The sequence below is a fragment of the Drosophila simulans genome, chromosome 3L (genome assembly GCF_016746395.2).
Source record: "Drosophila simulans strain w501 chromosome 3L, Prin_Dsim_3.1, whole genome shotgun sequence".
Taxonomy (NCBI): Eukaryota; Metazoa; Arthropoda; class Insecta; order Diptera; family Drosophilidae; genus Drosophila; species Drosophila simulans.
Genome location: NC_052522.2, coordinates 9,484,414 through 9,510,422, shown reverse-complemented (window position 1 = coordinate 9,510,422; position 26,009 = coordinate 9,484,414). Strand labels below are relative to the sequence as shown.

General features: G+C 44.4%; 5 protein-coding genes and 1 long non-coding RNA gene across 10 annotated transcripts; 2 read left to right on the top strand and 4 right to left on the bottom strand.

Moving 5' to 3' along the window:
- Nucleotides 1-340: 340 nt before the first annotated feature.
- LOC6737473 lies at nucleotides 341-5,748 on the bottom strand. Its single transcript, XM_016171234.3, has 2 exons — nucleotides 1,615-5,748; nucleotides 341-1,545 (listed from the first exon to the last, which is right to left on the bottom strand). Exons 1-2 carry the CDS (start codon nucleotides 5,313-5,315, stop codon nucleotides 1,482-1,484), a joined length of 3,765 nt encoding a protein of 1,254 aa, XP_016031262.2. The 5' UTR covers nucleotides 5,316-5,748; the 3' UTR covers nucleotides 341-1,481.
- A 449-nt stretch (nucleotides 5,749-6,197) lies between these two features.
- On the top strand, nucleotides 6,198-9,274 carry LOC6737472 (uncharacterized protein KIAA1841 homolog). The gene is made up of 5 exons (XM_002084272.4): nucleotides 6,198-7,126; nucleotides 7,192-8,131; nucleotides 8,192-8,429; nucleotides 8,483-8,708; nucleotides 8,769-9,274. The coding sequence occupies exons 1-5, from the start codon at nucleotides 6,213-6,215 to the stop codon at nucleotides 9,118-9,120; spliced, it is 2,670 nt and encodes an 889-aa protein (XP_002084308.1). The 5' UTR covers nucleotides 6,198-6,212; the 3' UTR covers nucleotides 9,121-9,274.
- A 272-nt stretch (nucleotides 9,275-9,546) lies between these two features.
- LOC6737471 (ubiquitin-conjugating enzyme E2-22 kDa) lies at nucleotides 9,547-11,554 on the bottom strand. Its single transcript, XM_002084271.4, has 3 exons — nucleotides 11,079-11,554; nucleotides 10,709-10,861; nucleotides 9,547-10,461 (listed from the first exon to the last, which is right to left on the bottom strand). Exons 1-3 carry the CDS (start codon nucleotides 11,139-11,141, stop codon nucleotides 10,078-10,080), a joined length of 600 nt encoding a protein of 199 aa, XP_002084307.2. The 5' UTR covers nucleotides 11,142-11,554; the 3' UTR covers nucleotides 9,547-10,077.
- Nucleotides 11,555-13,411: 1,857 nt separating this feature from the next.
- LOC120284838 lies at nucleotides 13,412-14,914 on the bottom strand. The gene is made up of 2 exons (XR_005544088.2): nucleotides 14,774-14,914; nucleotides 13,412-14,720 (listed from the first exon to the last, which is right to left on the bottom strand). It is a non-coding gene; the product is annotated as an uncharacterized LOC120284838 (long non-coding RNA).
- On the top strand, nucleotides 14,712-25,969 carry LOC6737469 (ribose-phosphate pyrophosphokinase 2). 5 transcript variants are annotated; one of them, XM_016169836.3, is made up of 9 exons: nucleotides 14,712-14,850; nucleotides 15,578-15,803; nucleotides 20,554-20,737; nucleotides 22,708-22,731; nucleotides 23,467-23,565; nucleotides 24,896-25,020; nucleotides 25,075-25,273; nucleotides 25,338-25,472; nucleotides 25,547-25,969. In XM_016169836.3, exons 1-9 carry the CDS (start codon nucleotides 14,814-14,816, stop codon nucleotides 25,637-25,639), a joined length of 1,122 nt encoding a protein of 373 aa, XP_016031258.1. In that variant the 5' UTR covers nucleotides 14,712-14,813; the 3' UTR covers nucleotides 25,640-25,969. The 5 variants fall into 5 exon arrangements, with proteins under 5 accessions (XP_016031258.1, XP_002084305.1, XP_016031259.1 ...); XM_002084269.4 differs by lacking the exon at nucleotides 22,708-22,731 and adding an exon at nucleotides 21,411-21,479; XM_016169837.3 differs by lacking the exon at nucleotides 22,708-22,731 and adding an exon at nucleotides 21,411-21,479 and having other exon boundaries at nucleotides 23,455-23,565.
- On the bottom strand, nucleotides 23,714-24,850 carry LOC6737470. Its single transcript, XM_002084270.4, has one exon. The coding sequence runs from the start codon at nucleotides 24,693-24,695 to the stop codon at nucleotides 23,880-23,882; it is 816 nt and encodes a 271-aa protein (XP_002084306.2). The 5' UTR covers nucleotides 24,696-24,850; the 3' UTR covers nucleotides 23,714-23,879.
- Nucleotides 25,970-26,009: the final 40 nt, after the last annotated feature.

Below are 26,009 nucleotides of genomic sequence, written 5' to 3'. Positions count from 1 at the left end.
GTTGGTTGTTTGCCTTTTAGCGCTGCGGTTTGTTTTCGTTTGATTTTTGGTGAGGTCATAGGTGAAGGTGAAGGGTCCAAGGATTGTCCTGGCATTTTTGGGGGATAGTCGGATGTGGGGTTTCTGGGATGGGAATCGGTTTGAGGGGGGATCACTAAGTGTAATACATCTAGATAAAAACGCTATATACAGACACACGAGTTAATAATAATAATAATAATATAACGCAGCTTGAGATAATAATAATAATAATAGATTTTGGTTAACAATAATACAATAATTAGGTTTTTTTTTTTGCTTTTGCCATCCGCTTTCGCGCTCTACATTATTTTTTGTTTACTTGTCGTGTTTTTTTTGTTTTTGCTTTTTTGTTTTCTTTTCATATTTTTTGTGTTTTTCTTTTTTGTTAACAAACTACCAATAACAAATTTTTACTAATTCAATTTAAGTTTTTTATGTTTTCTGCTCTCCGCTTGTGTTTACCTCCTTGTTTGTTGTTTATAAATTATTGTTGTTTGCGTTCCGGTTACCTTGTTGTTGCTGTTCCTGTGTATTAAACTAAAGGAAAATCATGGTTTATCCTTTACCAATTCCTGGCGGTAAAACGGCCTATATGATGCCTCTAAATATATAGTTATTATTACACGCAAGTGTTACATATGCCTATATGTTTATGTTAATGCGCTAAAGTGTTTAGCGCTCCCGGTTAGCTGAACCGTGAACCCACCGGACGACTCCTAGCCATAGTCTCCGCCGAAGCGTCCGTGCTTATTGCTACCGTTGCTGCTCTGGACCGCTGCCGCCGCCGCCGCCGCTTGGGCGGCCTTCTCCGCCAGCAGCGCCGCCTTTTGCTGCATGTAGGGATTGAAGTGTTGCATGTACATGGAGGCAGCGGCTGCCGCCGCATAGTTGTTGGCATAGTTGTTGCTCCTTTGGTTGCTGCTGCCGTTGTTGCCGCTCCATTGATGCTGCTGCTGCTGCTGGAGCTGCTTCTGTTGCTGTTGCTGCTGTTGGTGTTGCTGCTGTTGATGTTGCTGCTGTTGATGTTGCTGCTGCTGCTGCTGCTGATGCTGTTGCTGCTGCTGTTGCTGTTGATGCTGCTGCTGCTGCTGTTGGTGGTGATGTTGCTGGTGCTGCTGCCAGTAGCTCTGCTCCGTCATATAATTGCCGGCATCGCTATCCTTTTGATAGAGATAGGAATTCAGCAGGGATTCGCGTGCGGCGGCAGCGGCTGCCATCTGATTGTTCTGGAACATATTCTCCATGGCCGCCGCCGTTGGATAACAAAATTTATTGCTACTATTGTTGCTGTGGTTTTGATTGTTGGCTGCTGGAAGATGTGGTTGCTGCTGTTGCTGCTGCTGCTGTTGCTTGGCCGAGCCGTGATAGTTGCTGTAGTCTTGCTGCTGCTGCTGCTCCTCGTAGCTGGCCGTCCTTGCTCCCGATCCAGGTGCTGGCTCCTTTTGAGCCCGGCTTGACTGTCATTCACCTGACGCCGTCACCGTGGTCCACTGCCACGGGCTATTGTAGCCCTGTTTGGGATTGCTGGAAGGGAACCGATGTGGATTAATTTGAACAGATGGGGAATATGATTAGCTTAGGAACATCACTCACCTTCCGAAGAGAGGATGCCACAGTGCCGAGTTCGCATCCATGCCGGCTGCTGCCGCCGCATCTGCGAGATTTTGCTGGTGCTGTTGCTGCTGGACGTCCTGCGCGAGCATATTGCCCCGCTTGCGCTGCTGCTGTGCGGCGGCGGCTGGGTGCATCTGCTGCTTGGCCTGCTCGAGGGGATTGTAGGTGACGCAGGCTTTACTGGAGCGTAGTGTGCGTCCCGTACCTGCGTCACCCTTGGCCTGATCTGGAACGGCCTTGTGCATGGAGGGACGCCCTCGCATTCCGTCGAAGGGCACATTGAGTAGTGGAACCACGTTCGCCTCCGGTTCCAGCAGATTCGAGAGGGATTTTATGGTCAGTCTGGGTTTGTGCTCCGCCTGAGCTGGTGCCGGAGGCGCAGCGGTGGCTAACGGTGCAGGCGCAGCGGCGGGTGCTGGCGGACAAGGAGTTGTACCTGGAGCACCGGATGAAGGCTTGGATTTGGTGAAATTGCTAATGGACTCCGCTTCTGTTTCCCTTCTGGGTCGCTTGTGCTCCTGATGATGATGATTTGAGGTGGCTGCAGCAGCTGATGTGGATGATGCCTCCTTGGCCGCCTCCCAGTTGAGGAACTGCGGCAATTGCGGCTGCAGCAGCTTTTGCATGAGAGCCAGCTCTACGGGATTGGTGAAGCCATTAAAGGAATTTGGTCCGCTGGCTGTACTTTGAGGAAGAGGTGGAGGCGGAGCTGCTGCAGGAGGCGGCACGGGGGTGGTAACCTTGGGCTGTGGCTGCTCTTCCGTCGACTTTTGTTTCATACAATGCTTGTACAGCTCGTCCAGATGCTGCAATCCAAATTGGTTGTTGTACAGCGGCAGGAGATTGCTCATAAACTTTCTTTGTAGTCCCAGCGGATCTTTGATCGTTTTAAAGAACTCCTGCGACAACTGGCCAAAATAGGGTAGCCACAGCATCTGTTGGAGTAGCGCCAGTGTGGTGGCATTCAGATCCGTCGAGAGACTGGAATCCGCTGGAGATGGTGGTGTTGGAGCCACCGGGGCAACTGGAGGCGGTTTGGGTTGGACAGGCACAGGTTTGGGTTGTATCTGCTTGGGACTGGGACTTCTCGCTTTGCTTGGCACCACGATCACTGGATCCGGGTCTTTTGTCACCTTGGCCGCCTGCTCCGACTCCGTTTTGAGGATAGCCTCCAACTGCTCCATGGTCACTACCAGAATGTTCGGATTCTGGATGATCTCCGGATAGGCAAAGGCCTCGGGAAGACGCAATTCCGGCCTGGTGGTCAACAGCAATGGAATCTCTCGGGCCGGTGAGGCCAAAACCGCTCCGAGGCGATCCTTTGGCACGAGTATCGGGTCTGGGACCTTCCACTGCGGATTGCTGATCAGCATTTTCAGTTGGGTAAGTGGATCCGGATCCTTGTCCATCTTAATGCTGGCCTTGGGTCGCTTCTTCAGCGGCTGGCTGGAATCCTCCTCCTCCTCGTCGTCGATAACGACCGTTTCGAGTTTGCCATCGCGGCCAGCTTTGCCCAGATCCATTGGCTCCGCCTGTTGGGGATTGTTGTTAAGCTTGAGGAACTGCTCCAGAATGAGATTTTTAATGGTTTCCGACGTCGTCTCCACCTCAGCAGGTATGGAGTTGGCCGGCAGCTGGAGTTCCCGCTCCGGTGACTTGAGTATATCCGAACTTGAGGTCACCGCACACTGACTACGCGATTCTGATGGTGGACACACCTCCTCGCGTTTCTTGTAGCTCAAATCCTTAGGCGTCTCCTCGACTACGACGGATTTTTCCATTTCCTTTTCAGGCGTCGGTGTGGGCGTAGGCGTTTGGGTCATTTCCACTGTGGCCGGAGTGGGCGGTTGTGGTTCCGGCTCGGTGGCCACAGCTTCATGCTGCTTCTCGAACGCCTCGATGCCCAGGAAGAGCTCTCCGTTCAGGCCCTCGATCTCACCCGCCTCGTTGAAGGACAGACACTTGGGCGCATCGTCGTTGTCCATGTTGAGTATGCTGGGCAGGTCCTTGTCGAGATCGGGCACACAAAACGAGCTCAGTCCGTCGCCGGAGGATGAGGAGTTCGGCGGATTGGTTCCGTTGCCAGGGCGTGTCTCCTGGACGAGATTGTCCTCGCAACTTCGCTTGACCAGCGAGTCGAGCAGATCCGCTCCACTGCTGCCGTTTTCACTGCTGCAATTCTGTAGCAGATCATCGGCATCGTCCAGCAGATCCTTAAGATTCTTAGTATTCGCATCGAAACACTCCACGGCATCGTTTCCACCAAGTGGCTTGTCCTCCGCCTCCTCGGGCAGGACATCCTCCTCAGGCAGTTGAACCAGGGCAAGATCTCCTTTCGGCAGAAACAGACCCGTCTTGGGACACAGCTGCATTTGCAGCGGCGAGGGCGTGGAGCTCTGATATGTGGGCGTATTGGTCTTGGTGGCCTTGGTGGAGGCATTCGTCTCCTCACTGTCCAGCAGCCCATCGAAGCAGGGCGTGGGCGCCATCTCCGGCTCCTGGGCAGGTGGCATCACCACAACATCTTCGAGTACAGTGGCTAAGTGGCCGTTCTGCTGCTGCGCAGCATCACTTTCCTGTCCCTCTTCCTCCTCCTCCTCCTCCTCCTCTTCGATCTCGTCCGGCAGTTGCGTGGCACTATCATCCCAATCCTGCAACAAAGTCTGCCCGATAGAGGGCAACTGCTGCTCCGGCTGCTCCTGCTCTCGCTCGTGATCCTCCGCCTGTTCCAACTCCTGCTCCTGGTGCTGTTGCTCCTCCTCCTCCAAACGCTGCAGATGCTGCTCGCGCTTGACCTTCATCAGTGGGGCGGCGGAGCCGTGGAAGAATTTGACTATCCTAGTTGAGGAAGCATCTGTGCGCGGCATAGAGCGCCAGCCATTGGTCGTCTTGGTCAGACGAATTCTATTCCGCTTGTCGTAGTCCTCGCAGCGCACCTCCACGATTCGGGTATCGTCCTGTTTGACCCACAGGAAGATGGGATTGACGCTGGGCGTCGTGGGCGAAGTGGCGGGTGCGGCAGCGGGCTTGGGTATTGGTAGTGAAGCAGGAGTGACTGCTGACACCACCTCCGTTTCCTTCTCCTGAACAGATGGAGCCTTGGGCTTGGGACTAATCCGCTTGGGCGCCGCCACATTGGATGCAGTGGCTGTGGATGTGACGTGTGTTTTGGTTTCCAATTTAACGGCCGCCGTTCGCGGCAAGGATTTGGCTAACGTCGGCTCCTCCGGCAGCGGAGGATTGAGCGTGGCTATTTGCGGAGGAATTGGGGGATTCAGTGCGGGAATGGGTATGATAGCAGGGGCAGCAGCTGCCACAACGGCTTCCGAGCTGCACTTTGGTTCCGTTTTAATGTCGCGCAGCACATTCTTATTGATGCGCGGCGTATTGGCCACCTTCAGGTGTCCGAACTTTTGCTTGGCCCTTGTGGCCTTGCCCCGTGCTCCCTTCCCTCGTCGCCGGGTGGTCTGCTCCTCGAAGACCAGGAATATATCACGGGCCACTCTCCGGCGCTCCGATTTTCGGTGGCAAACCGGCGGAGCGGCCTCCAGTTCCTGCTTGATGATGCCCTCGTTATTGTTGTTGTTGTTGCTGTGGTTATTGTTGTTATTCGCACTCGCCTCCGGCTCATCCTGGCTAGCAGTAGCGCATTCACTTGGCCTGCAAGTGTTCCGGGGCATTTTACGGCCGTATCCGCTAGTGGTCCGTGATCCGTACTCCCAGATCCCTGGTCATTTTCCCATCATCGCTGGCTAGTCCACACTCGTCGCTCGTTTTTTCTTTTTTGGCCTTTTGCTACTGCCCCCCGTATCCGGATTTTTCGCTCTCGCCTCCCCCGCCCCCTGCCCAGTTCTGATTGGGAGCAGCGTTCTGATTGGACAGCGGCCCAGGTAAAAGCCTTCGCTTTGGGGCTTCTATCTTCAGTCCGTTCGCATTGCCGCCGCACTTGTGCCGCTCCAGCGTTTCTAATTCAGTTGACCGTGCTATTTAACCGCATTCAGAATTAACTGCCCTGCTGCACTGTGTGTTTTACGTTGACAAAATCAATGAATTTTTGTATGTATATGTTTTGGTTTGCTTTCGATATTTCGATATAGTTTTCTAAGCAATCGCCAGCGCTTTATTACGGTAATCGTATGAGCGTAATCGGAAATTGGGGCTGCAATCGGAAATTTCCCCAAATACCGATAGTAGTAACGGTCATATTTTAAAAATTATTCGAAATACGAAGTTTTCTAAATTCAAATTTAAATTTAAAGAATGCTGAAATTATTAATATTACTTAAATTTAAAATTACTAAAATGCTTAATGAATATAACGAATACTATATAGAACGAATAATTCAAAAAGTTACTTTAAGAAGAAATATGTATTTCTTAATAACAAAAACAAATATTTTATTATATTTATTAAATGTGCATGTAATCTTAAATTCCTGGACAGCTTGAAAAATCAATTGGGGTCACCAGTTGCATTGTTTTTTCCGCTTTTCATTTAAGTAACTTCCTTGTTACTACGAGCAACGAAACAATAAATCAATAATGACCAATATCCTTTGATTTGTGCATTGGGCAGGATGCAGAAATCCGGCTCCGACGAGGGAGCTTCGGCTGCTGGCCAGCCTGAGGAGACGCCAGCGGCTCCCTCCCAGAAATCCATTGATTCCGGCAATGGCGCCGAGTTTCAAATCAGTTTGAACGAGTTTCTAGAGTTTCTAAAACTATCCTGTCATGTGAACGATATGATTGCGAAGGCCGACATGGGAAAACCACACAATAGGGAGCCGATACCGCCGATGGAGGGCAGTGCGGTGTCAACCAAGAGAACTACCAAGAAGGACGAGTTCGACTTTGCCGAACTGGCGGACAATCCACTGGTCAACGAGCTCCTGGGACTGAGACGACCCTCGCGGAGCTCCAACGAGAGTCGCTCCAGCTTGCTCCAAGATGCGAAATCCAGTACATTGCGCTCGGGGCACAGCCACCACAGCCGCTCTTCCCGTCCAGAGTCGACCTATCGGGGATTGCATCCCAAGCTTGGCGAGCAACTGGATGCGGCCATTAATGAGGGTGTTCTGGACTCTGTTCTGTCATTTATATGCCCGGTGCCCATGCCCACGCAACTCCAGAATGGCAAAACTAAGTCCAAGCAGCTGCAGCCTCCGAAAGAGCTTCTCACCCAGACATCGGCCACTATCACTCCCTATCCGAATCCCATTCCATCGGCAGCTCCTCTCACCTCAGGAGCATCGAAGTCCATGATGGAGATAGGCCACTCACATGGGCCTCTGCCGGCAGCCACTCCCTCGGCTCCTAGCCTGCAGCAGGCTAATCCCAGAGGAGATGCTCAACATTCGGATCAGATCACCAACAGCATGGTGCGGGCCATGATTAAGGAGCCGATTCCGAAGCCTGGTGCAATGAACGCCGGCAGACGCAAGTCTCTGCTGCTGGTCAAGGATAGCAAACATGCCAGGCAGGAGCGTAAGGAGTAGGTACCATGTATTTACAGAGGAAATTCTTAGGTATTCATATATATCTCAAATTGTTTGACAGGCCGGAAGTGGTGATCCACGTCTGCGACGAGGTGAAGAACACCTCGAAGGACTTCACCTGCCCGCAGCATTTGCTGGTGACCAAAATGGGTTACTTTGCGGACGTGACTGCCGGTCAGAGATTGGAGGAGATGGACATATCGGTGCACTGCGACATCCTGATCTTCGACTGGCTGATGAAGTGGATCAAGCACAGTGCCCAGAGCCAGGATCTTCCGGTTCCCACCCAGAGCACTGGTCCCCAGTTGGATGGCAATAATGTGGTGCCCATTCTGGTGTCGGCCAGCTTTCTGCAGATGGAACCTCTACTCCTTGAGTGTTTGGCCTTTTGTCATGCCCATCTCAGCGAAGTTGTACGAACGTCCACGAATCTGTCCTGTCTAAATGACGCATTGGTCAGCCGACTGGCGGCCATGTTCACGAATCTCGAGCTGGAGATGGTCAGGGATAAAAAGGAGCGAGTGACACCGCGTCTGTGGACCAAATTGATTCAGTCCCTCTGCGAACCGGATCCGGAAGCCCTAAGGGGACACTTCTACAGCATGTCCGGTCTGTTCCGCTGCTCCAAGTGCTTCAATTGCGTGACCAACACTATGAAATCCTATGTGAGCTGTGTGCCCAGCAACATTCGGCTGAATCGCTGGGGCCAATTGATGAGCCACCACGTGCGGGACACCAACTGGGATCTTAATGTCTACATCGTTCAGCTGTTCAAGGAGCTCAAGTCCTGGCGCAAGGTGTACTGGAAGTTATGGGGTCACTGCCACTACCTGTACTGCTGCACGTGCGAGGCTCATTTTCCGGTCTATCAGATGCACTGGTGCCGCTTCCATCCGGAGGCACCCAACTTCCTGGGTCCCGTGGGCAATGCCGGACCCGCCGGCCGCTTCTCCTGCTGCGGTCAGCAGGCCTTCCGCTATGAAACGCTGCCGGGACCAAATGTATGTAATCATATTTCCAGAAACTTCTACTACTGCATTGAGTAATCGGTACTTTTTTAGGGTTGCCAGTTCCGCGAGCACAGTGTCCTGGTGGAGACGGATAGAGAGCGTGCCATCCTGGCCATTGCCCAGTTGGTGGGCGAGAACTACGCCTTGTGCGAGCAGCCACCGTTGAGGATTCAGGAACTGGCCGCCGCCGGCGAGATCAGTCCCAGCTGGCAGGGTATCTCACTAACGCCACAGAGATGTCGCCAGGGACTTTTGCCCCAACTCTGCATGGATAGTGTGCTCAAGAGAGGTGGGTATGTGTACGTAGAGGTAATGTGCTCTGTACTCAACCCTGCTCCATAGTGACCAACCATCGTGTGAGCCGTCGGATGCGAGGATCTCGCTACCAAATGGACACCAGCACCGATTCGGAGACGACTTCCACCAGCGAGGATGATGCTCGTTGCCTGCGGCCACGCATGCGTAACGTTCACGATGACGACGAAGACTACAGTACGAGTAGCGATGGCTGCGAGTCGGAGCATCGTCCTCCACCAAGGAAAACTAGAGGCAAGAAATCACGAAAGCGGTAAGTATTGTGAAATATTAAATGTATGTAATATAATAAGTATCTGTACTGTTTGGCCAGTCCCACCGATGTGTCGGGTCGTTTTTGGTCCGGCGAGTTGTCCGCGCGCAGCAACCAGGATCATCAGCGCGACTTCGAGGAGAAGATCATGAAGCAGGTCGCCAATTATGTGACCAAAAAGACAGGAACGGATCAGTGCCTGGTGCAGAATGCCCAACCGCTTGGTGGCTCCTACGTGCGACTCGAGTCCGAATGGAAGGAGATGCTTAAGCAGCGCCACAGCCATCACGCGATCCAGGGAACCAATGCCACTGGCCCATCCGTGCCCCAAAGCAGCAGCAGCTGCCTGGGATCGGCACTTGCAACTGGTGGCTCCTCCGTGTCCGTCATGTCCAAGCAAAAGCACAAGTAGAAATTCGTGTTATATTATTCGCTAGCATCCATCGTAGACCAAATATTTAGTCACAGATTCTTAGTCAAATATTTAGTGCAAACCATAAATAGTCACATTGAAATGTAGAAAAATTAAATGAATATGTAGCAGAATATATATATAAATGATAATATCTCGACGATATCGATGGGTTTTATGTTTCTTTCACGTTGTATGCAATTATTTGGTTTGTAAATTACCAAGAATTTGGATTTTATTTAAATTTTGGCATTAGACAGAGCCTTAAAAATGGGATTAAACAAGAATTATAGTAATATACATTACATATCTCAATCAAGCTAGGATAAATTACATTTTCCATTCTTCAGTCTAGGCATGTTTTACAAAAATCTATTTTAAGTTTGCAGCCTCTTCGTCACAAACCGAAATCATAACTTCTCATTAGACATTTATCAATATTTTTATTTATTTATTTATTTATTAACTTAACGCAATTTACAAAGACTTCGATTTGTTATACACTCCTCGCTTTCACATTTATTTTGTTTTGTAAATCATTTTTGTTTGTGTTTTAGTTTAAGCTTGAAATGGAAAACAACAGTACTGTTTAAGAAAGAGCCTGCAAGTAAATGCGACTGCACGTAAATTAATGAAACAGAACCTGGGTTCAATTACATAACACCACATGCGTGATGGGACGCGGGCATGGCCTTTGGCTCAACCTTCCGGTGACCCACCCTGCGACAAAGATGTGCACATTAATCATAATAAAATTAGAGAACAGATCAGGGAATTATTATAACTACAGGGCAATGTAATTTCGTGGATAAGATTTACGAAAATAGATTGATTGGTGCGTGAGTGAACAAGAATTTAGCGTGATTGCCGTTCTGAAGGATTGATGCTGAAGTTGGCCGGTGTTCTTGGTGTTGCCACCGCCGCGAATGGTACTGATGCTAGTGCGGCTGGGACAAGCTAACTGAACAGGCCATCGGTGGCCTTCCCCAAATTCCAATTTTCCTTGGAGAGCACGGCGCGCGCCTCATGCTCGTCGATGCCCATGTCCCTGAGACGTTGGATCTTTGAATCACAATCGGGAAAGGTGTGCGGTCCGCCCGCATACGCGTTGGTCCAGTGCTTGGCCGTAAGCAGGAACAGATCGTACTTGTCCTTGAACTGAGAGGCCACCACTGCGTCCTGCGGATCGTCCGGCTCTGCGGCGGCCAGGAGCGCCTGCAGCGACAGCAACACGGTGCGCAGTGTCATCGCTGCAGCCCAGTTGTCCTTTAAGATGTCCAAGCAAATCGCACCCGTAACCGACGAAATATTCGGGTGCCAGATGCGCGTTATGAAGCGTACCTGCGAAGAAGTTGCAATTTATTTAGGTTTTAATTACAAGTTATAGGTTCTGATTGCGCCTTTCAGAATTCATGTTACCATTGTGGATTCATAGAAGTGTCACTTTCTAAGAAGTGAAGCCATTAGATACGATTTTTAAAAGCTGAATGTACTCATGTAAGAGTTGTTTATTTCTAAGCTCACACTTACATCACATATTCTTTCGATTTTTTAAAGTTGCACTAAATCTTACATGGCTATTACATACCTTTGGTGGATTGAAGGGATATGTCTCGGGCACCTTGATCTCCAGGACGAACTTGCCGCCCTCGTAGGGCGTGTCAGGCGGACCGGCGATCTCGCCGCGCAGCTCCGTCCAACTGTCATTGACCAGTTCGATTTTGATGGAACACTGGACGATCTGTCAGGGATTACAAGCCAAATTAACAAATCAGTGGGGCCAATGTTTACATTTCAAAAAGAAAACGGAGCCAATAAGCGCGCCAAAAACGCCACCAAAGTCCGCGGACATCCTCCCCCACCTCCTGCACCATCACCAGGGGCGGTGGTGCAGCTGGCGTTGCCGAGGTGGCGTTTGAGTGTCCTTCAGTCCTTCAACCTTGGTGCTCGGGACTCACCTCCTCGCTGCGCATCACCTCCTTGAACTCCCGCTTGATCCGCGACACTGCCATGTTCGCCATGATGTTTCCTCCGTTTCTCGGACTCTCCTTTCTGCTCTCTCCCTGTTCACTGTTCGCCGTTCGCCGTTCTCCTTTCTCCGCCTCTCCTCTTCACCACGCTCTTCTTGCTGTGTTCTGTTCTGCCTCTGTTTTTATTGTTGCCCCCCGTGCAATTTTGGATTTTGTGTGTTGTGCGTTGCGTAAATTACGCCTGTCTGCTGGCCTACAAGGTAGCTCCTTACGATCGCTTGTCGTTTATGTCGAAGCAACGAGCTCGACCAGCGCACGGAAAATAAAAAACTTAATATTCCAATTTCAACGAAACTGACTTTTTTACAGCGCTCAGCACGTCTATTTTGCCAGTGCTATTTTTTTTTGGTTTTTCCGCAGTGTGACCGCCGCGCTGCATTTGGACAATTCTTAAAGCTCGCCTATCGATTGAGTATCGATAGGGCTTCGGGGAAATAGCGCGAAAGCTTCTATCGAATTTTACAGTTCGAATACTCAAATGTTTAGCAAATAAATGTCATTTTGTTTTAAAACCTTAATAATAATTACTGAAGTAGGTACTGAATTTGTACCACTTGCTGCGAGCCGAGACCATTGTAAAGGTACTCACCATTAAATCGAGACCCACCGACTTTCGTCACTTAAACTTATAACCTGACTGAACTTATCTATCCTCCTATTATTCGAGGTTTCGTTACTATGGGTAGTTTTGCGAGCTGAAATCAGAAGGAGGTAGCTCCTTCTTAACATTGGTCCTTCAAAAATGTTCACTGGATGACATGATGACTTCGTTTTCTTGAAGGCGACATGTCAGAATCTTGGAATCTTAACCGACATAAACTATGTCGTTTGTGCCTAGCTCGTTTCCGAAATACAAATTGAAAGAAATGAAAGCAAAATCTATATAGAAATAACCATATTTACAAACTACTTTATTACTAATAAATGCAGTTTATTCCAAGCCCAATACACGAAGTATTTACTGCTTTCTTGATAAAATCTATTTACGTTCCAATGATTGGCTGAATCAATTCCAGAGTTGGTTTTTGTGCCTTTAGATAAAACAGCCGCAGCTTTTCAATGGCACACGTCAAAGGTTATTTTCCATTGCGTCTCTGATCTTGAACACTGAATACATGGCATTATTATATAATCGAAGTTCTTCTGACCTCAGTAATATGGTTCCATTACGCTCGCCCGCCTTGTCTGCGGTCGGAAATTTGAAACTCGTTTTGCGCCCCATAAACAAAAACAAGAAGTTTATTCTTCTAAGGCGTAGGCCTCTCTTGGCAACAGTCCAAAAATAATAGACAAGCATTAATTATGCGCCATACGATCTTGTGTTTATAATGGGTATAGTTGGAAAAGGGGTATACGAAGTATTAATATATTGACATCGCAATTTCTAACCAAATACGAGAGAACTTTTACTTAAAATAAATGTCTGATAAACTATAAGTATAAGCTGATAAACAATTAAGTTGATTACATTTTAAGTAAACTCTCATTAAAACGTTAAATATTAACAATATAAACATATTATCAATACAATTATAGGGTATTTTTCATACCTGAAAAACCATTTAAGACGACATTCTCTTTTACTGCTCAAATTCACGTTTCGCACAGCTCAAATGGCGATCGAGAAAAAAACGTGTCAGCAAAAGCGTGTGGGGAAGTTTTAGGATCCAACACAACAACAGTTTTCGAATAAGAAAAATACCCAATAAACATTCGGAGACTAATTAAAACGGAAGAGCTTCTGGCTTCTCCAACTCTTTGGACACACGTGTTTGTGCTCCCCTTTTGCGCCGCTCTTTCGCCACAAAACAAAACGAGTGACCGACACAAACAAACATGCCGGTTCTCTTTCACTCTCCTCGATACACCCTTTCAAAGCATACTATGACTGTGTTAAGAGGGATGCGTTTCCTACCCCATAAGATAAACATTCATATGTGTACAAATATTTAATTGTTTGAGCCTGGAACAATTGAAAATATTTCATGTTTAAGGTTTAAACAACATTGCCAAAACTCATTTTCAGAATAAGGTTATTAAAAGATACATTTATGGTCTTGTAAGGTAAGGGTATTCATACTTCAGCTTGATTAAGTCAACTCTCCTCTGCGTTATCTCTTGCTCTCTCGCACCAAACAACTCCATAAACAGATACTCAACTTCCCTCGCTCAAATTCAATTCAAAAGCGTTCTGATTCATTCAGCTTTTGCATTTTCTGAGAAGCGGCTGCATCCGAGTGGAATCACAAACTACAAGTTTATTTCTACAAACGTGTCCAAACCGCATCGTTCAGTGATTAATAGTTTGTAGTTTTAAAGTAATTGCGACACTTTGCTACCTCACATGTTTTAAGTAAGTCCAGTATGTTGCACTATTCTATTTTGAAGTGTGTGTGCCTTTGTTTTTCTCTCGACGCAAAACGTGCGTCGCATTCGGCACGTGGTTTTTGCCCCATCAACCCGCGATCCCCGGCTCCATAAATCATGTACTTGCAATGCCATTTGCGTCAGTTTTTAGGGATAAAACACGGAGAAGAGTACGTCAGCATTTGGCATTAGTTCATTTATATTTAGCCATGGGCACGAAAATAACAATTTAACAAATCGCAGTGTTTTTCTGCCGCGTTCGTTTGTTCAGCATCCCAGGTACAGTTGCACAAACAACAAGAAAACATCTCGGGGGCAACAAAAGCAAAGTCGAGCCCCCGTAAAATAAAAAAGCAAGAACTGTACCTCGGGACTCGAGATCTAGAAAACAAAACATTTCTGCTATTATGTACAATGTACATAGCAGAGATATTTGCAGAGCAACAATTATCCAGAGCCAATTGAAAGCGGCATACAGCACAGATACACAGACAAAAAAATTTATAAGTATGTGCACAAAAAGAGTCGCATACATATAGGTATTTAAAAGTGGGAAACTCAGCATTAAATGTTTATTATTGTCTCAGATATTTTAGGTTTTTTTTTATGTTATTATGAATAGGAAAATATATTGACAGTTTTATGGGGCCTTGGAAATTTATTAACCATTAAAATATATTTGAAACAATTTATTGTATACCTGAGTTCTTAAGAAATTATTGAGTTGTGCAAATGTAATGACACAAAACCCCAATTTTGTCTTACTTTAGAAATAGAAAATGAGGTCTGTGATTATTTTATAAAAAAATCAATACCTATCATTGAAATTTTCGCTCTGTGTGACGTTTTACATATCTAAAATTGCAATATGACGTATTAAAAAGGCTATGGAAATTGCCTATCGAAAACAGCTGATTCCGAAAAAGAGAGGAAAAGCGCGTCCCAAAAGCTTTTCCTTGTGGCATCAACTGAAATGCGCATCATCCCATCCTTGGCGCTCTCTTGTGCTCTCTCCTGAAATATGGGTGTGAGTGTGTGTGGGCACCCGGTGCGTATGTGTAATAGACGCATACGCCATGTTGTACGGCGCTCAGTTTCATTCGCTCGCTCAATTTCGCCAGATGCGGCGCTCTGCGGCTGCTAATCCCAATCTCCCATTGTCGCTGAAACAGTGCACTTTTCACCTAACCTGGCGCAAAACAGCTGAGTGCGTCTTGTTATTAAACGGGTTGTTCAATCAAATAGTCGACGCTTACCTGTCGCAGAACCTTCATCACGGGATTTGCTTTGTGAATAATGCCCGATAAGAAATGCACGGAAAACGAGCAGAATGGTGCGTAGATTATATCCTAGAATTCACATTCCTTTCATTTCCGTCCGCGCGTGTGTGTGTGTGGTGCTAGGTTTTCATGGCCAACTGGGGGGACATCCGTGGAACAGCTGCTTGCCTCAGCCTTAAAAGCTTTTCTTTTGGCGCGCGCCTGTTGGCATGCCAGCATATTTTTTATGTTAAAAAACATTCATAGATTGTACGGGGGTGATAACAAGCTGTTTATCTATCGAATATAATCAGTGCCAATTTCCAATTTATATTTATTACTTTATAGCAAACTGATCCAAAATATTGAAGATATAAAATTATTTGCAATGGAATAGGTAAATCATCGCTATTTGAAATAATATAATATGTATTCAAATTGATGTATCTATTTAAAAGTGCAATCGCATTAACTTACATATTTGCATACTGAAAACAGACACATTTTAAATTAAAATATTTAAAATTATAAAAACCTATCGAACCGCTTTAGTAGTCCGGAATCGAAATCGATAGCTTTCCAGTTCCATGGAGAACGCGTAGAAAAATCACATGGTTTGGATGGGGATGGGGGATAATTGGGGTGGCTTTACAGAAAGAGCGAACGAAAGAGAGCGGTGCGCAGCAAAAAGCTTCGTTGCTCTCTTTTACGCTCTTGCTTTCACACCGATAAGGCGGCGACGTCGACGTCGCTGCCCGCGTTTTGGCGAAAAAAATTTATAATAAAAACTTCTACTCATAGATTGTGTGATGCCAGTTCGCTCTGCTAATCCGATACGCGCTAGAAGTTTGATCCGAGACAATTTGGAGAAACAGGCTGGTTGTCTAAATTTAATCCACTCCAGAATGCCGAACATCAAAGTGTTTTCGGGCACCTCGCATCCGGATTTGGCCCAGCGGATCGTCGATCGCCTGGGAATCGATCTCGGCAAGGTGGTTACGAAGAAGTTCAGCAACTTGGAGACCTGGTGAGTAGTCCTGCAGGAGAATTTACTTCGCCAATTGCGTGTGTGACCACCAACAAGTGTTTAACGACAACGGACAAATGTGTTTTTAAATTGTGCTAATTCAGTTTGACGAAAAAGTGTTTGGTCTGCAAACACATGTGCTCAAAAGGTCCTTGACATTCGCTGAAGGTTGCTGGCGTTTCGCTGCCACAATCAACAATGGGAATCTATGGGAATTTGTGATTACCTAAAACTGAATGATTTTTCCCGAATTTTGTGGCCTGCCTTTGGCTTGATTTCTTTTTATTTTTATTGATTTAACAAGTGGACTGTACACCGTCTTTGTCGCTATAGCCGTGCGTCTGTGTGTGAGTGTGTGTTTAGTGGCGTTGTGCTGGTATGAGTGAGAGTAACACACACACCAACATACATCCACGTAAAGCTTGGCCAATGTCGCGTGCAATTTTCACAAAATTTAAATTGAATTTTTAAAAATCTCCCTAGACAAGAAATTCGCAAAGAAACCGAAAATGATTTTCATTTTATATTTTTAATTAAATTAGCAGCTGTGTGTGCGTGTGTGTGTATGTCTAGACTTGCGGCTTGCACGCTTTTTGCTTCCCTCTCTCTCTCGCACGCACTCACACAGGCGCAAAACTAGCCAGTCAGCTGCTGATGCAACAACAACAACAAATAATAAATAAAGGCGCCCATAGTTTGTACCCCACCCACCAGCAAGCACCCTTTTCAGTTTATTCGGTGTCAATTTTCCTAGGTTTTTTCCAATTTTAATAAAATTAAACAAAAGCCCCATAAGCAAACAATTAGAGGAGGTGAAAAGGTGAAAGAAACAAACGAGGCAAACGGAAGAAAACCGAAACGAAAATAGAGGTTATAATACGCGCTAAGCTTTCTGACATGATACGCGCTCCGTCGGTGTGCGTGTGTTTTTGTTATGCTCGCACTCACTCGCACGCACACCAAGGTACGCGGCAGCGGAAAGAACCAAAGGCGGATCAGAGTAGAGGCTAGGATGCCCTGCACCAGGTGTTATGTTGTACAAGGTAATAGGAGTCGCCAACATACAATTGTTTACAGTCTGATTTGTTATAGTTGGATGTTTTATTATCTTAAGAATCAGTTGAAGAAAGTATAAACAAATTAAATTTGATATATACCACTACGTTCGACAAAAGACTTTTCTTTATCTCTAAAAATTCATTATTTTCGAGGCTCTAGCTTTTAACTTTCTAATAAATCTTAACCATCACCTAAAGTTGAGACCCAGTTTGGCTACTCGCTTTCATAGCCGACATACCCGACTAAGGGAGGGTACCAAATGCCTGTGAGTAGAGAACCACAACACGACTCTGTCACGTTTTTCATTTGCTGACTGAACGGAGAGTGGGAGAACGCTCTCTTAAGGTGAGAGCGAAAGGGGAGCTTGAGCGCCACATCAAGAGTCGGCAGACGTCGACTGCGGCAGCGACGCCCCCGCATGGTGTGCATTTGGGCTCTCTTTGGAGCCCATTCTCCCGCTCACTCTCTTGCTCTCGGACTAAGTGTCAGACCCCCACGTGTGCATAGTGGTTGTTGCTCCACTGTTGTTGTTGCTGCAATATTTCTGTTTGCACTTGTCGGCTTTGTTTTTGTTGTCCATCTCACTCTATCACTCTCTGGCATTCTCTAGAAACAGCGGGCAGAAAATCATGTTGACCGTTAAATGCGCTCTTTTTGCTCCAATTTACACTAGGTGTTGTTGTTATTGTTGCGGCTGGTGTAACGGTTGAACTTTTGCTTTTATTTTTTTCATACTTTGTCTTGATTGCTTTTGTTGATAATAGCGAACGCAGGGCGTTGATGATAATGATTCTGTTGATGTAGTTCTACTTGCTATTGTTGTTGTGTTTGGTGGGGCGACTGGGCTAGAGATCAAGTTTTTAGTCTAGATTATGCTCAATTGAAGGGCGCCAAGATGACATCACAAAAGTTTAAACGAATGAGAGGTAATATTAAGACTGACACCAATTTCTTTTTGCCTAATTCGCTGATAATGGAAGATAAGAGCTTAACAAGAGAAGAGAGAAATAGATAAAATACGATTTAAAAACTATAAAAACAGGCGATACCAGTTTATTTGGGTCACACGTGATTGTTCTTCATAGTTTTTTATATATGCTACTATACACATAATAAGAGTTTCTTTCTTAATAATTTTATTGCAACCCTCAAGCAATTAAGTAATCAATACAGAGGTCATAAAATGTACAAAGTATCTAATGTTTTTTATGACCGCCACCTAAGAAAACCCCCAAACGACCTTCGCCACAGGCCAAGAACAATTTCAGTGGCAGTTCATAATAATTTTTCAATAACCCCAAAGTGGGGCTCTAATTTCCAATTTCGAAGGTTTTGCCACACGCAATTCTAAACTGTTCTATACACCACCACCCCCTCCCTTGAAGCCACCCAACCACCCACTGAAAATGTCAATTACTAAGCGTTTATTTTTTGTTCCCCATTTTCGACTCTAAAGTTTGATCGATAAGGAATTTGCGTGTTTGTCTTGTGAGGTCGTTGGGTATCAGCGAGCTTTTGAAAGGAAGGGGCCCGAGTTAATAGTGATAAGGAGCGTATAAATCAAGTGGAACCAACAGAAACTAAGCGAAAGCGATTTAGATTCCGCCCAGACTGAGATAAGCTTAGTGGGAGACAATTGGCAACAGTTTTTTTTGTACCTACAGTAAGGCTTCTATATATAGCACGATGCTTAGTAGTAAACTTAACTACATTTACTAAACTACATTTATAGTAGTAAACTAAACTACATTTAAACTAAACTACATTACTATGTCTTTGAAACATAGTAATTAATCTAGATAAGTCAAAGTTTTCCATTTTATAACGTGGTCTTAAATTTGATTATGTTTAATCTACGAAATCCGTACGATAAGCGAAGAATAAAAGCGAAAAAGAATGTTCTAATCAAACAACTAGGAAAATAAACAAAATACGAAAAAGTGTGAAACTGGTGATTTCGATTAGAGAAGTACGACTGTTTTTCGTTTTCATGTTTTTTTCTTCTTTTTTTTTTTTTGTTGTATTTTTCGTTTTTACATTATCACATGAGTCTGTCTGACTTGCGGACGAGGAAAGAGATAAAAATACGTAAAAAACAAAGGAAAATGAAATGAATTCAAGCTGAAATTCTATTTGACGGTCGGCCAAAGAAAAACAGCTGCTGGCTGAACTGTTGCTAGTAGTTGTTGGCAATGCGGCGGTTTTTCTGGCCCATTGCCAACTGTCTTGCCCAGCACACCTTTTTTTCCACCACCGCCCCCTCCCCTTCGATTTTTCCCAAGATTTCCCGGCATGCTAACAATGTCACGGCGGCTGGCGGTGAAAGTGTTTTCCTACAGCCCCGGCAATCTATTCAAAAATGCATGATTTAATGCCAAAATGCATCCGGCCAAGGTTGATGAAACCGCCGCATTTAGCCGGTCCACATTGATCTTCTTGACCAGAGTCGAGATAAGAAATATATATGTATAATAATATCAATCAATATACCACCCAAAAAAGCCGGTCAATGGTGTGTTTTATGATAAGCGAATGCAGAAATAGGTTATACTACAAAAACGTGTCACGCGATTGACGACAGACTTCATCAATTTGTTTATGACAAAAGATAAACCCGAACTATTGGACAAATTAATTACTTGGCCACATTGGCACAGGTCGTTCAATCGATAGTCCGCCATGTAATTTAATTAACCTTCTCGCTGGTAAAACAAAAGCCAAAATAACCATGAGAATGCAAAAAAAAAAAAAAAAAAAAAATGGGCGTACAAGCCGAGAATCAGTTGAAACTGTGTTTTATTGACTGCAATTGATTGTTTATTTAATTTAATTTTTTTTTTCGTTTGTATGGAGCTGGAAAAGTTCTATGTTGTTGTTATTGAAATTTAAAACGAAATTGAATATTACTACGGTTGCTTGGACATCTAATACACCTTATTGACGTATGTTTATGTTCTGGGTTGTTTTCTATATAATATTTCCGCCTTTAAAACGCTGACTGAACCATCAAGGGTATCGAGAATCTATAGTCCAAGTTGCTAACTGAGCTTCGCAAACCGAAACTGAAACCGAAACAAAACAAAACAAAGCGAAGTGTAAACAAAATAATAAACGAAACGGCGTCAGTGGCCATTGCAAATATTGCGCATACGCCATGTGGTGTGTGTGTGTGTGTGGGAGAGAGAGAATTAGAGAAGTTTTTGATTAGATTGCCTTGCCTTGCAGTTTCTTTTCGGCTTCGTCAAAGGTCAACAAATGGGGGGGAATTATCAATAGTTTTGGGGGAGGGTGTGTGCATACTGAAAAGGATACTTTTAGAACTAGTGAAATTGAGACGTGTTGAGAAGTGCGAGACAAACAATGGAAATTTCCGCACACTGAAGGACTGACGGCGACTCTAGACATATGTACATATGTATGTATGTACATATGCCATGAAAGCTACAAGGTTGTTTGCAAAGGAATTATGGTTATTACTTAACGATTTTTGATTGAAATCTGATTAAACTTAAGCTCTGTACTTTAATGCAGCACACATATATTTTCCTTCGATTGCAGTAATATTTTTAGATAATGCTAGCCCATGTTTTTTTCCGATCAATCCATCCATTTGGCTTGCTGACATTTTCCCACAGTGCACTATCCCCACATCCAGCCTATCAACTGACCCCCGCTCTCTGTTTTCTTGCAGTGTGGAAATTGGGGAATCGGTGCGCGGCGAGGATGTGTACATCGTGCAGTCGGGATCCGGCGAGATCAACGATAACTTGATGGAGCTGCTGATCATGATCAATGCGTGCAAAATCGCCTCAGCCTCGCGTGTTACAGCTGTGATTCCTTGCTTTCCATATGCCCGCCAAGACAAAAAAGACAAGGTAGGTTTGCCTCAACACGATCCGGCCGCCGAAAATTACACGGTATTATTCTGGGGATACCCACTATACGGATCCCGCGTGCAAAGAAAAGCAACGTAAACGTTTAATTAATTCTTGATTAATAATCTGACCATAAGTTCAACGCAAAGCCCACACACTGTTTCGATTGGGGAAAAGTGGCAACGAAAATGCGTAAACTTTTCCCCCGAATGTTTTTCCCAAAACTTTGGCTCGATTGTTGAGTGCTAAACACATACATACATATATATATATATAACCGATCTATTTATCCTATATATATACTTCTGTTTTTCTGTGTGTGACTGTGTGTTTCTAATGCATTTTGTTAAGCGATTTGAATTTCTTTTTCAAAAAACTGTTTGCAACGAAGCTAAGCTGCAGAGAACTTATGTAAAAATACATGCACGCAATTGGAAAATGTGGAAAATTTCAAAAAAATTAAAAAAAATATCCTTACGTATTATTTTGCTTTATTTTCCTGCCGTTTGTAATTAAATACTATATTTATTGTTTTATTATCACGCAATGCTCGCTCTCTCTTTCTCGCCAACCTGCAACTATCTCCCTCTGCCGCGCGTGTGTGTGTGCCTTGGTGTATTTCTCTCTCTTTCTCCGTTTCTCTATCGATCTCTGTCTCTCTTTCCCCGTGAAGTTGGCAGGCAGTGAGGATAATGCGGAAAGCAAGAAACTAGCCAAGAAAAACTACGATTGGAAATTTAGGGTATTTACCTTGTAACTTTTCAATAACTAAACGATAACTCACCCGATTCACACTTTATGTTCTTCTCTCTCTATATATATATATTTAAATCTAATGGGAAATTCTTTATTAATTTTCTTTGGATCCAAAAACGAAACACTTAAAACCTGGAAGGGAATATTCAAAACGGGCAATCTCATCCTCAGAAACTCATAACTCACGAAGGAAATTTTTTGGCGTCCGGCTTAACAAGTTTCACGTTTTTCTCGGATACAGTCGCTTTTTGTCTAATTTGCATGTCCTTCCCCCTTCTCCCATATCCTCCTAAATCCCCATATATCCGCTAATAAACTAATAAAGAAGAAATTCTTGGCTAACCCGCACAAAAAAAAATCAAATCGGTGAAAATGCAATGACTTTTATTGGAGATAATACGAAAAAAATGAAATGAAAATTTTCCACATACTTACGTTGCCTCTGTTTGTTTTGTTTCGGCGGCTCTTCATTGCAACAAAAATAAAAAATACTAAATATGATATATAAAAATTACATTAATTAATCTATTTTTAATAACGAACCTCTAATAAATATTTTTGTTTGTGCTGTTTTTTCGACTGCCTGTTTGTTTGTTTGTCTTGATTGTTGTGATCTTGCACTTTTGTTCTTATTGTTCTTATCGCCCCTGACAACAGCCTCCTTTTCGGGGGCTTAAAAAGTAATGTTTTCCATTCCACTTGATTAAGTTTTTCCGTTGCTAGATAATACCCTGTGACGTCATTCGATCGGATCGACAGTGGGGGGTATATATACTGTATATAGACAATGAACTTCGCGGGTCAAACGCGCGAAATGCACAAATATTTTGTTCAATTCTGTAATCTGTAAACGAATGAGTTCCTTGACGTTCCAGATAATCAGTTGAAATGGAAGGAAAAAAATATATATATAATTATAGTATTATTTTGAAAATGTGTACTTGAATTGGCATTGCAACCTTTGAATTTGAACCCCCCTCACAAAACCCCCACTTGACTAACAAAATACGGATTACGACTTTGTTAACTTTAATATACAGTGTGTTTCCACAACCCGATCGCACCTTAATTTTAATTTTAAACTCTAAATTATTCTGAACTTTTTGTGTTTTCTTCTTTTTCTTTTTATACTCTTTGTCTCTCTCTCTCTCTTGCATCAAATTACGCAAAAAATGTATAAAAACAAACCAAAATTTCAATTCTGTTGAACTTAGGAGTTTTCAGCCAAACAATATACTGTGAGTAGTTCGGTTAGTTTCTGTATCGCAGGCATTATTATTTTTAATCTTGCTGCGGAACTGAACTAAAAACCCAAAATAAAAAGAACATTTTGCTTTAGAATTATTATTGTCTTAAGCCTTTTGCTTTGTTGCGTTTATTAATGTTTCCCCTTTGAGTTGATGAAACCAGACGACGCGATACAAACCTAAACTTCTATATAGTATATTCCACCGATGTTTTGCATGCCGATATGTTTGTTGCTCCCCGAATATTAATTACACCAAAAACAAATGAGAAAAGCGAAAAAGAGAAAATTATTGGAAAATTGTTCAATTTTCTTTGCACTTGTTTGCTGCGTATTAACCGATCTATCTGTACATCTGTATCTCGAAATCTAAATCTATCACCTGGGTATATACATATATACAATGTCATCTATATCGATTGGATCAGAAATTCATTATTTCCCGGGGTCTGCTGCACCGAATCACATTTGTGTCCTTTGTGTTGTCGCAACTGAATTCTCGATTCTGTCCATGTATCTCCATATGCAATCTATTGGAACGTTAACCTCTTTGTTGATTTCTGTCTCTATACATATGTGTTGTTCGGTCCATGTTCGGTTTTGATTTCCATGATTTACTACTACTTACTACTGCTCATAATGCCTAGTCTTAAGATTTGAACTTGACTACTAGTTGCGCTAATGGAAACCTCTCCTTGCATCTCTTTCTACGCTGGCCAATGCACAGAGTCGTGCGCCCATCTCGGCCAAATTGGTGGCCAACATGCTGTCCGTTGCTGGAGCGGATCACATCATCACCATGGATCTGCACGCCTCACAGATTCAGGTAAGTCAGCCCATCAAGCATATATATTTGTATATATATTCAGCATATATTTGTATATTTATCTTTGATATTAGAGCGATTTCTTATCGCGCCTCGATTTGTATATCAGTCAATTAATTACGATAAAGAAAATGTGATTTTCCTTCTGAACGACGTAACAATTTTTGTTTATTTAAGTGTAGCCAAAGAAGTAGTTTTTTTTTAGGGGTGTAAAATAAATTACAAAATATACAGTACAGATATATCCAATAACATCATAAATAAGCTATAATCTCGCCGGATCCTCGGGGAACCGACGAATATCCATCCGTTGGCTAATAGGTGTCGTATTCATAGCAGGGTTCCGCGGCGTTGTCACAACGGGATTGGAGCTCTGTGTCATCATCGGTCTCGTTGAGCGTGTGCGGCATGGAAAGAATGCTCACGGACAGCTTGGCCATTTGGTGGAGTAGCACATCAATACGCTCATTCTTTGCGTCAATTGTCTTCTGCAGATGGTCGGCCTTCTGGGCAATGGAGTTGATGTAGCGCGTCTTCTCGGCACTCTCCCTAACAGCTTTGGCATAGTGTTCGTACGCGATCACTTTCTTAGATACCTTCTTCATCTGTCCATTGACCACGACATTCACGTCCATGGTCAGCACCTGGGGTGGCGTATCTACCGAGGGGGGGCGCTCGATCACTTGGGTGAGGGATCGGTTGAGAGTGCGTTCCACACATTTCTTGTTAGCCAACTTTTTGATCAACACGCTATTCTGGGAGCTCGTTGGCGATTCACTCAGCCGGGGTCTTGGTCTGGGGCTACCGCACTTGGTCACCGCGATCAGTTCGTGGAACAGTGATTCTATAGCTCCTGGTGCCGCGGACGCCAGCTGCTCCAGCTCCGAACGTTGCAAATTGATGCCCAACTTCTTCAGCACCTTTTGATTGAAGGTCTCCCAGCTCTGGAGTTTCAGCACCACGCTGCTCTTGGGCGTATAGTTGTGCAGATCCACCAGACGAGGATGACTGCGCTTGACAATCTTGGCCACCGGCAAGACATCGGAGAATGCACGACGAGCTTTCAGATCCAGGATAATGCGCTGCTCCTTTAGCCACTGGTTCAGTTCATTCTCCTGCTCGTTCTCCATACTTAGCAAGTGATTTGGGGTTTTCTATGTTTCGGATTTTAACTGCTTTTTAATTTCTGTTGTAAATTTATTTGGGCAAGACTAGCTTCCATATATGTTTCAGATAATAATGCTTGATAGATATACAATGACTGGCAGCTGTGTCAACTGGCAATGACTACTCGATGGCTAAACTCATTCAAAAATTTCTCCATTCACAGGGCTTCTTTGATATACCAGTTGATAATCTCTATGCCGAGCCGGCGGTGCTCAAGTGGATCAAGGAGAACATTCCCGAGTGGAAGAACTCGATCATTGTGTCGCCCGATGCTGGCGGTGCCAAGCGGTTAGTAATCCATATATTTCAAATATTATATTGTTATTAATATTTCACGTTTAGTGTCACCTCAATTGCCGATCGCCTGAATGTGGAGTTCGCTCTGATACACAAGGAGCGCAAGAAGGCCAACGAAGTGGCCTCCATGGTACTGGTGGGTGATGTCAAGGACAAGATTGCCATTCTGGTCGACGACATGGCCGACACATGCGGCACCATTGTGCATGCCGCCGATCGTCTGGTGGAGGCGGGAGCCACCAAGGTGGGTGTACTCGATTTTTGATTAATTTCCACGTATTTACTGATTTATTTTGGATGTTTTTTAGGTATATGCCATTCTGACGCATGGCATTTTCTCGGGTCCGGCGATCTCGCGGATCAACAATGCTTGTTTCGAGGCGGTGGTGGTGACCAACACCATACCGCAGGATGGACACATGCGGGACTGTCCCAAAATCCAGGTGGGTTACCAACTATTGCTTCTTTTAATGTAAATTTAATTTGGTTTAATGGTTTTATATCTTTTCTTTATCAGTGCATTGATGTCTCGATGATGTTCGCCGAGGCCGTCAGACGGACACACAACGGCGAGAGTGTCTCGTATCTCTTCTCAAATGTTCCATACTAAACAACAAACAAACAAACAAGCAAACAATCGGCAGAAAAACCAGCAAACGTTTGATAAAACAGCAACCAGAACACCGTTAGCAAGCCACAGCAAAATGAAAAGAGGAAAAAACCCACTTTAATAGCAATTTGTAATGCAATTCAACAAACACAACAATTCGAAAACACATATTTTGCCATCATCATCGTTATATATTTTTTATGGATTAACTATTGTAATTAAAGTAAATGCAAACTCAGTAGATGGGAAATCGTCATTGTGTAATTATACTAAATAGGAGCATAAAGATCAACACTAAACACCGCAAAAACAATACAAAAAGTAAACAAATGCAATGCCTTTCCTTTTGTATAGTAAGTTCTTTGTTTAA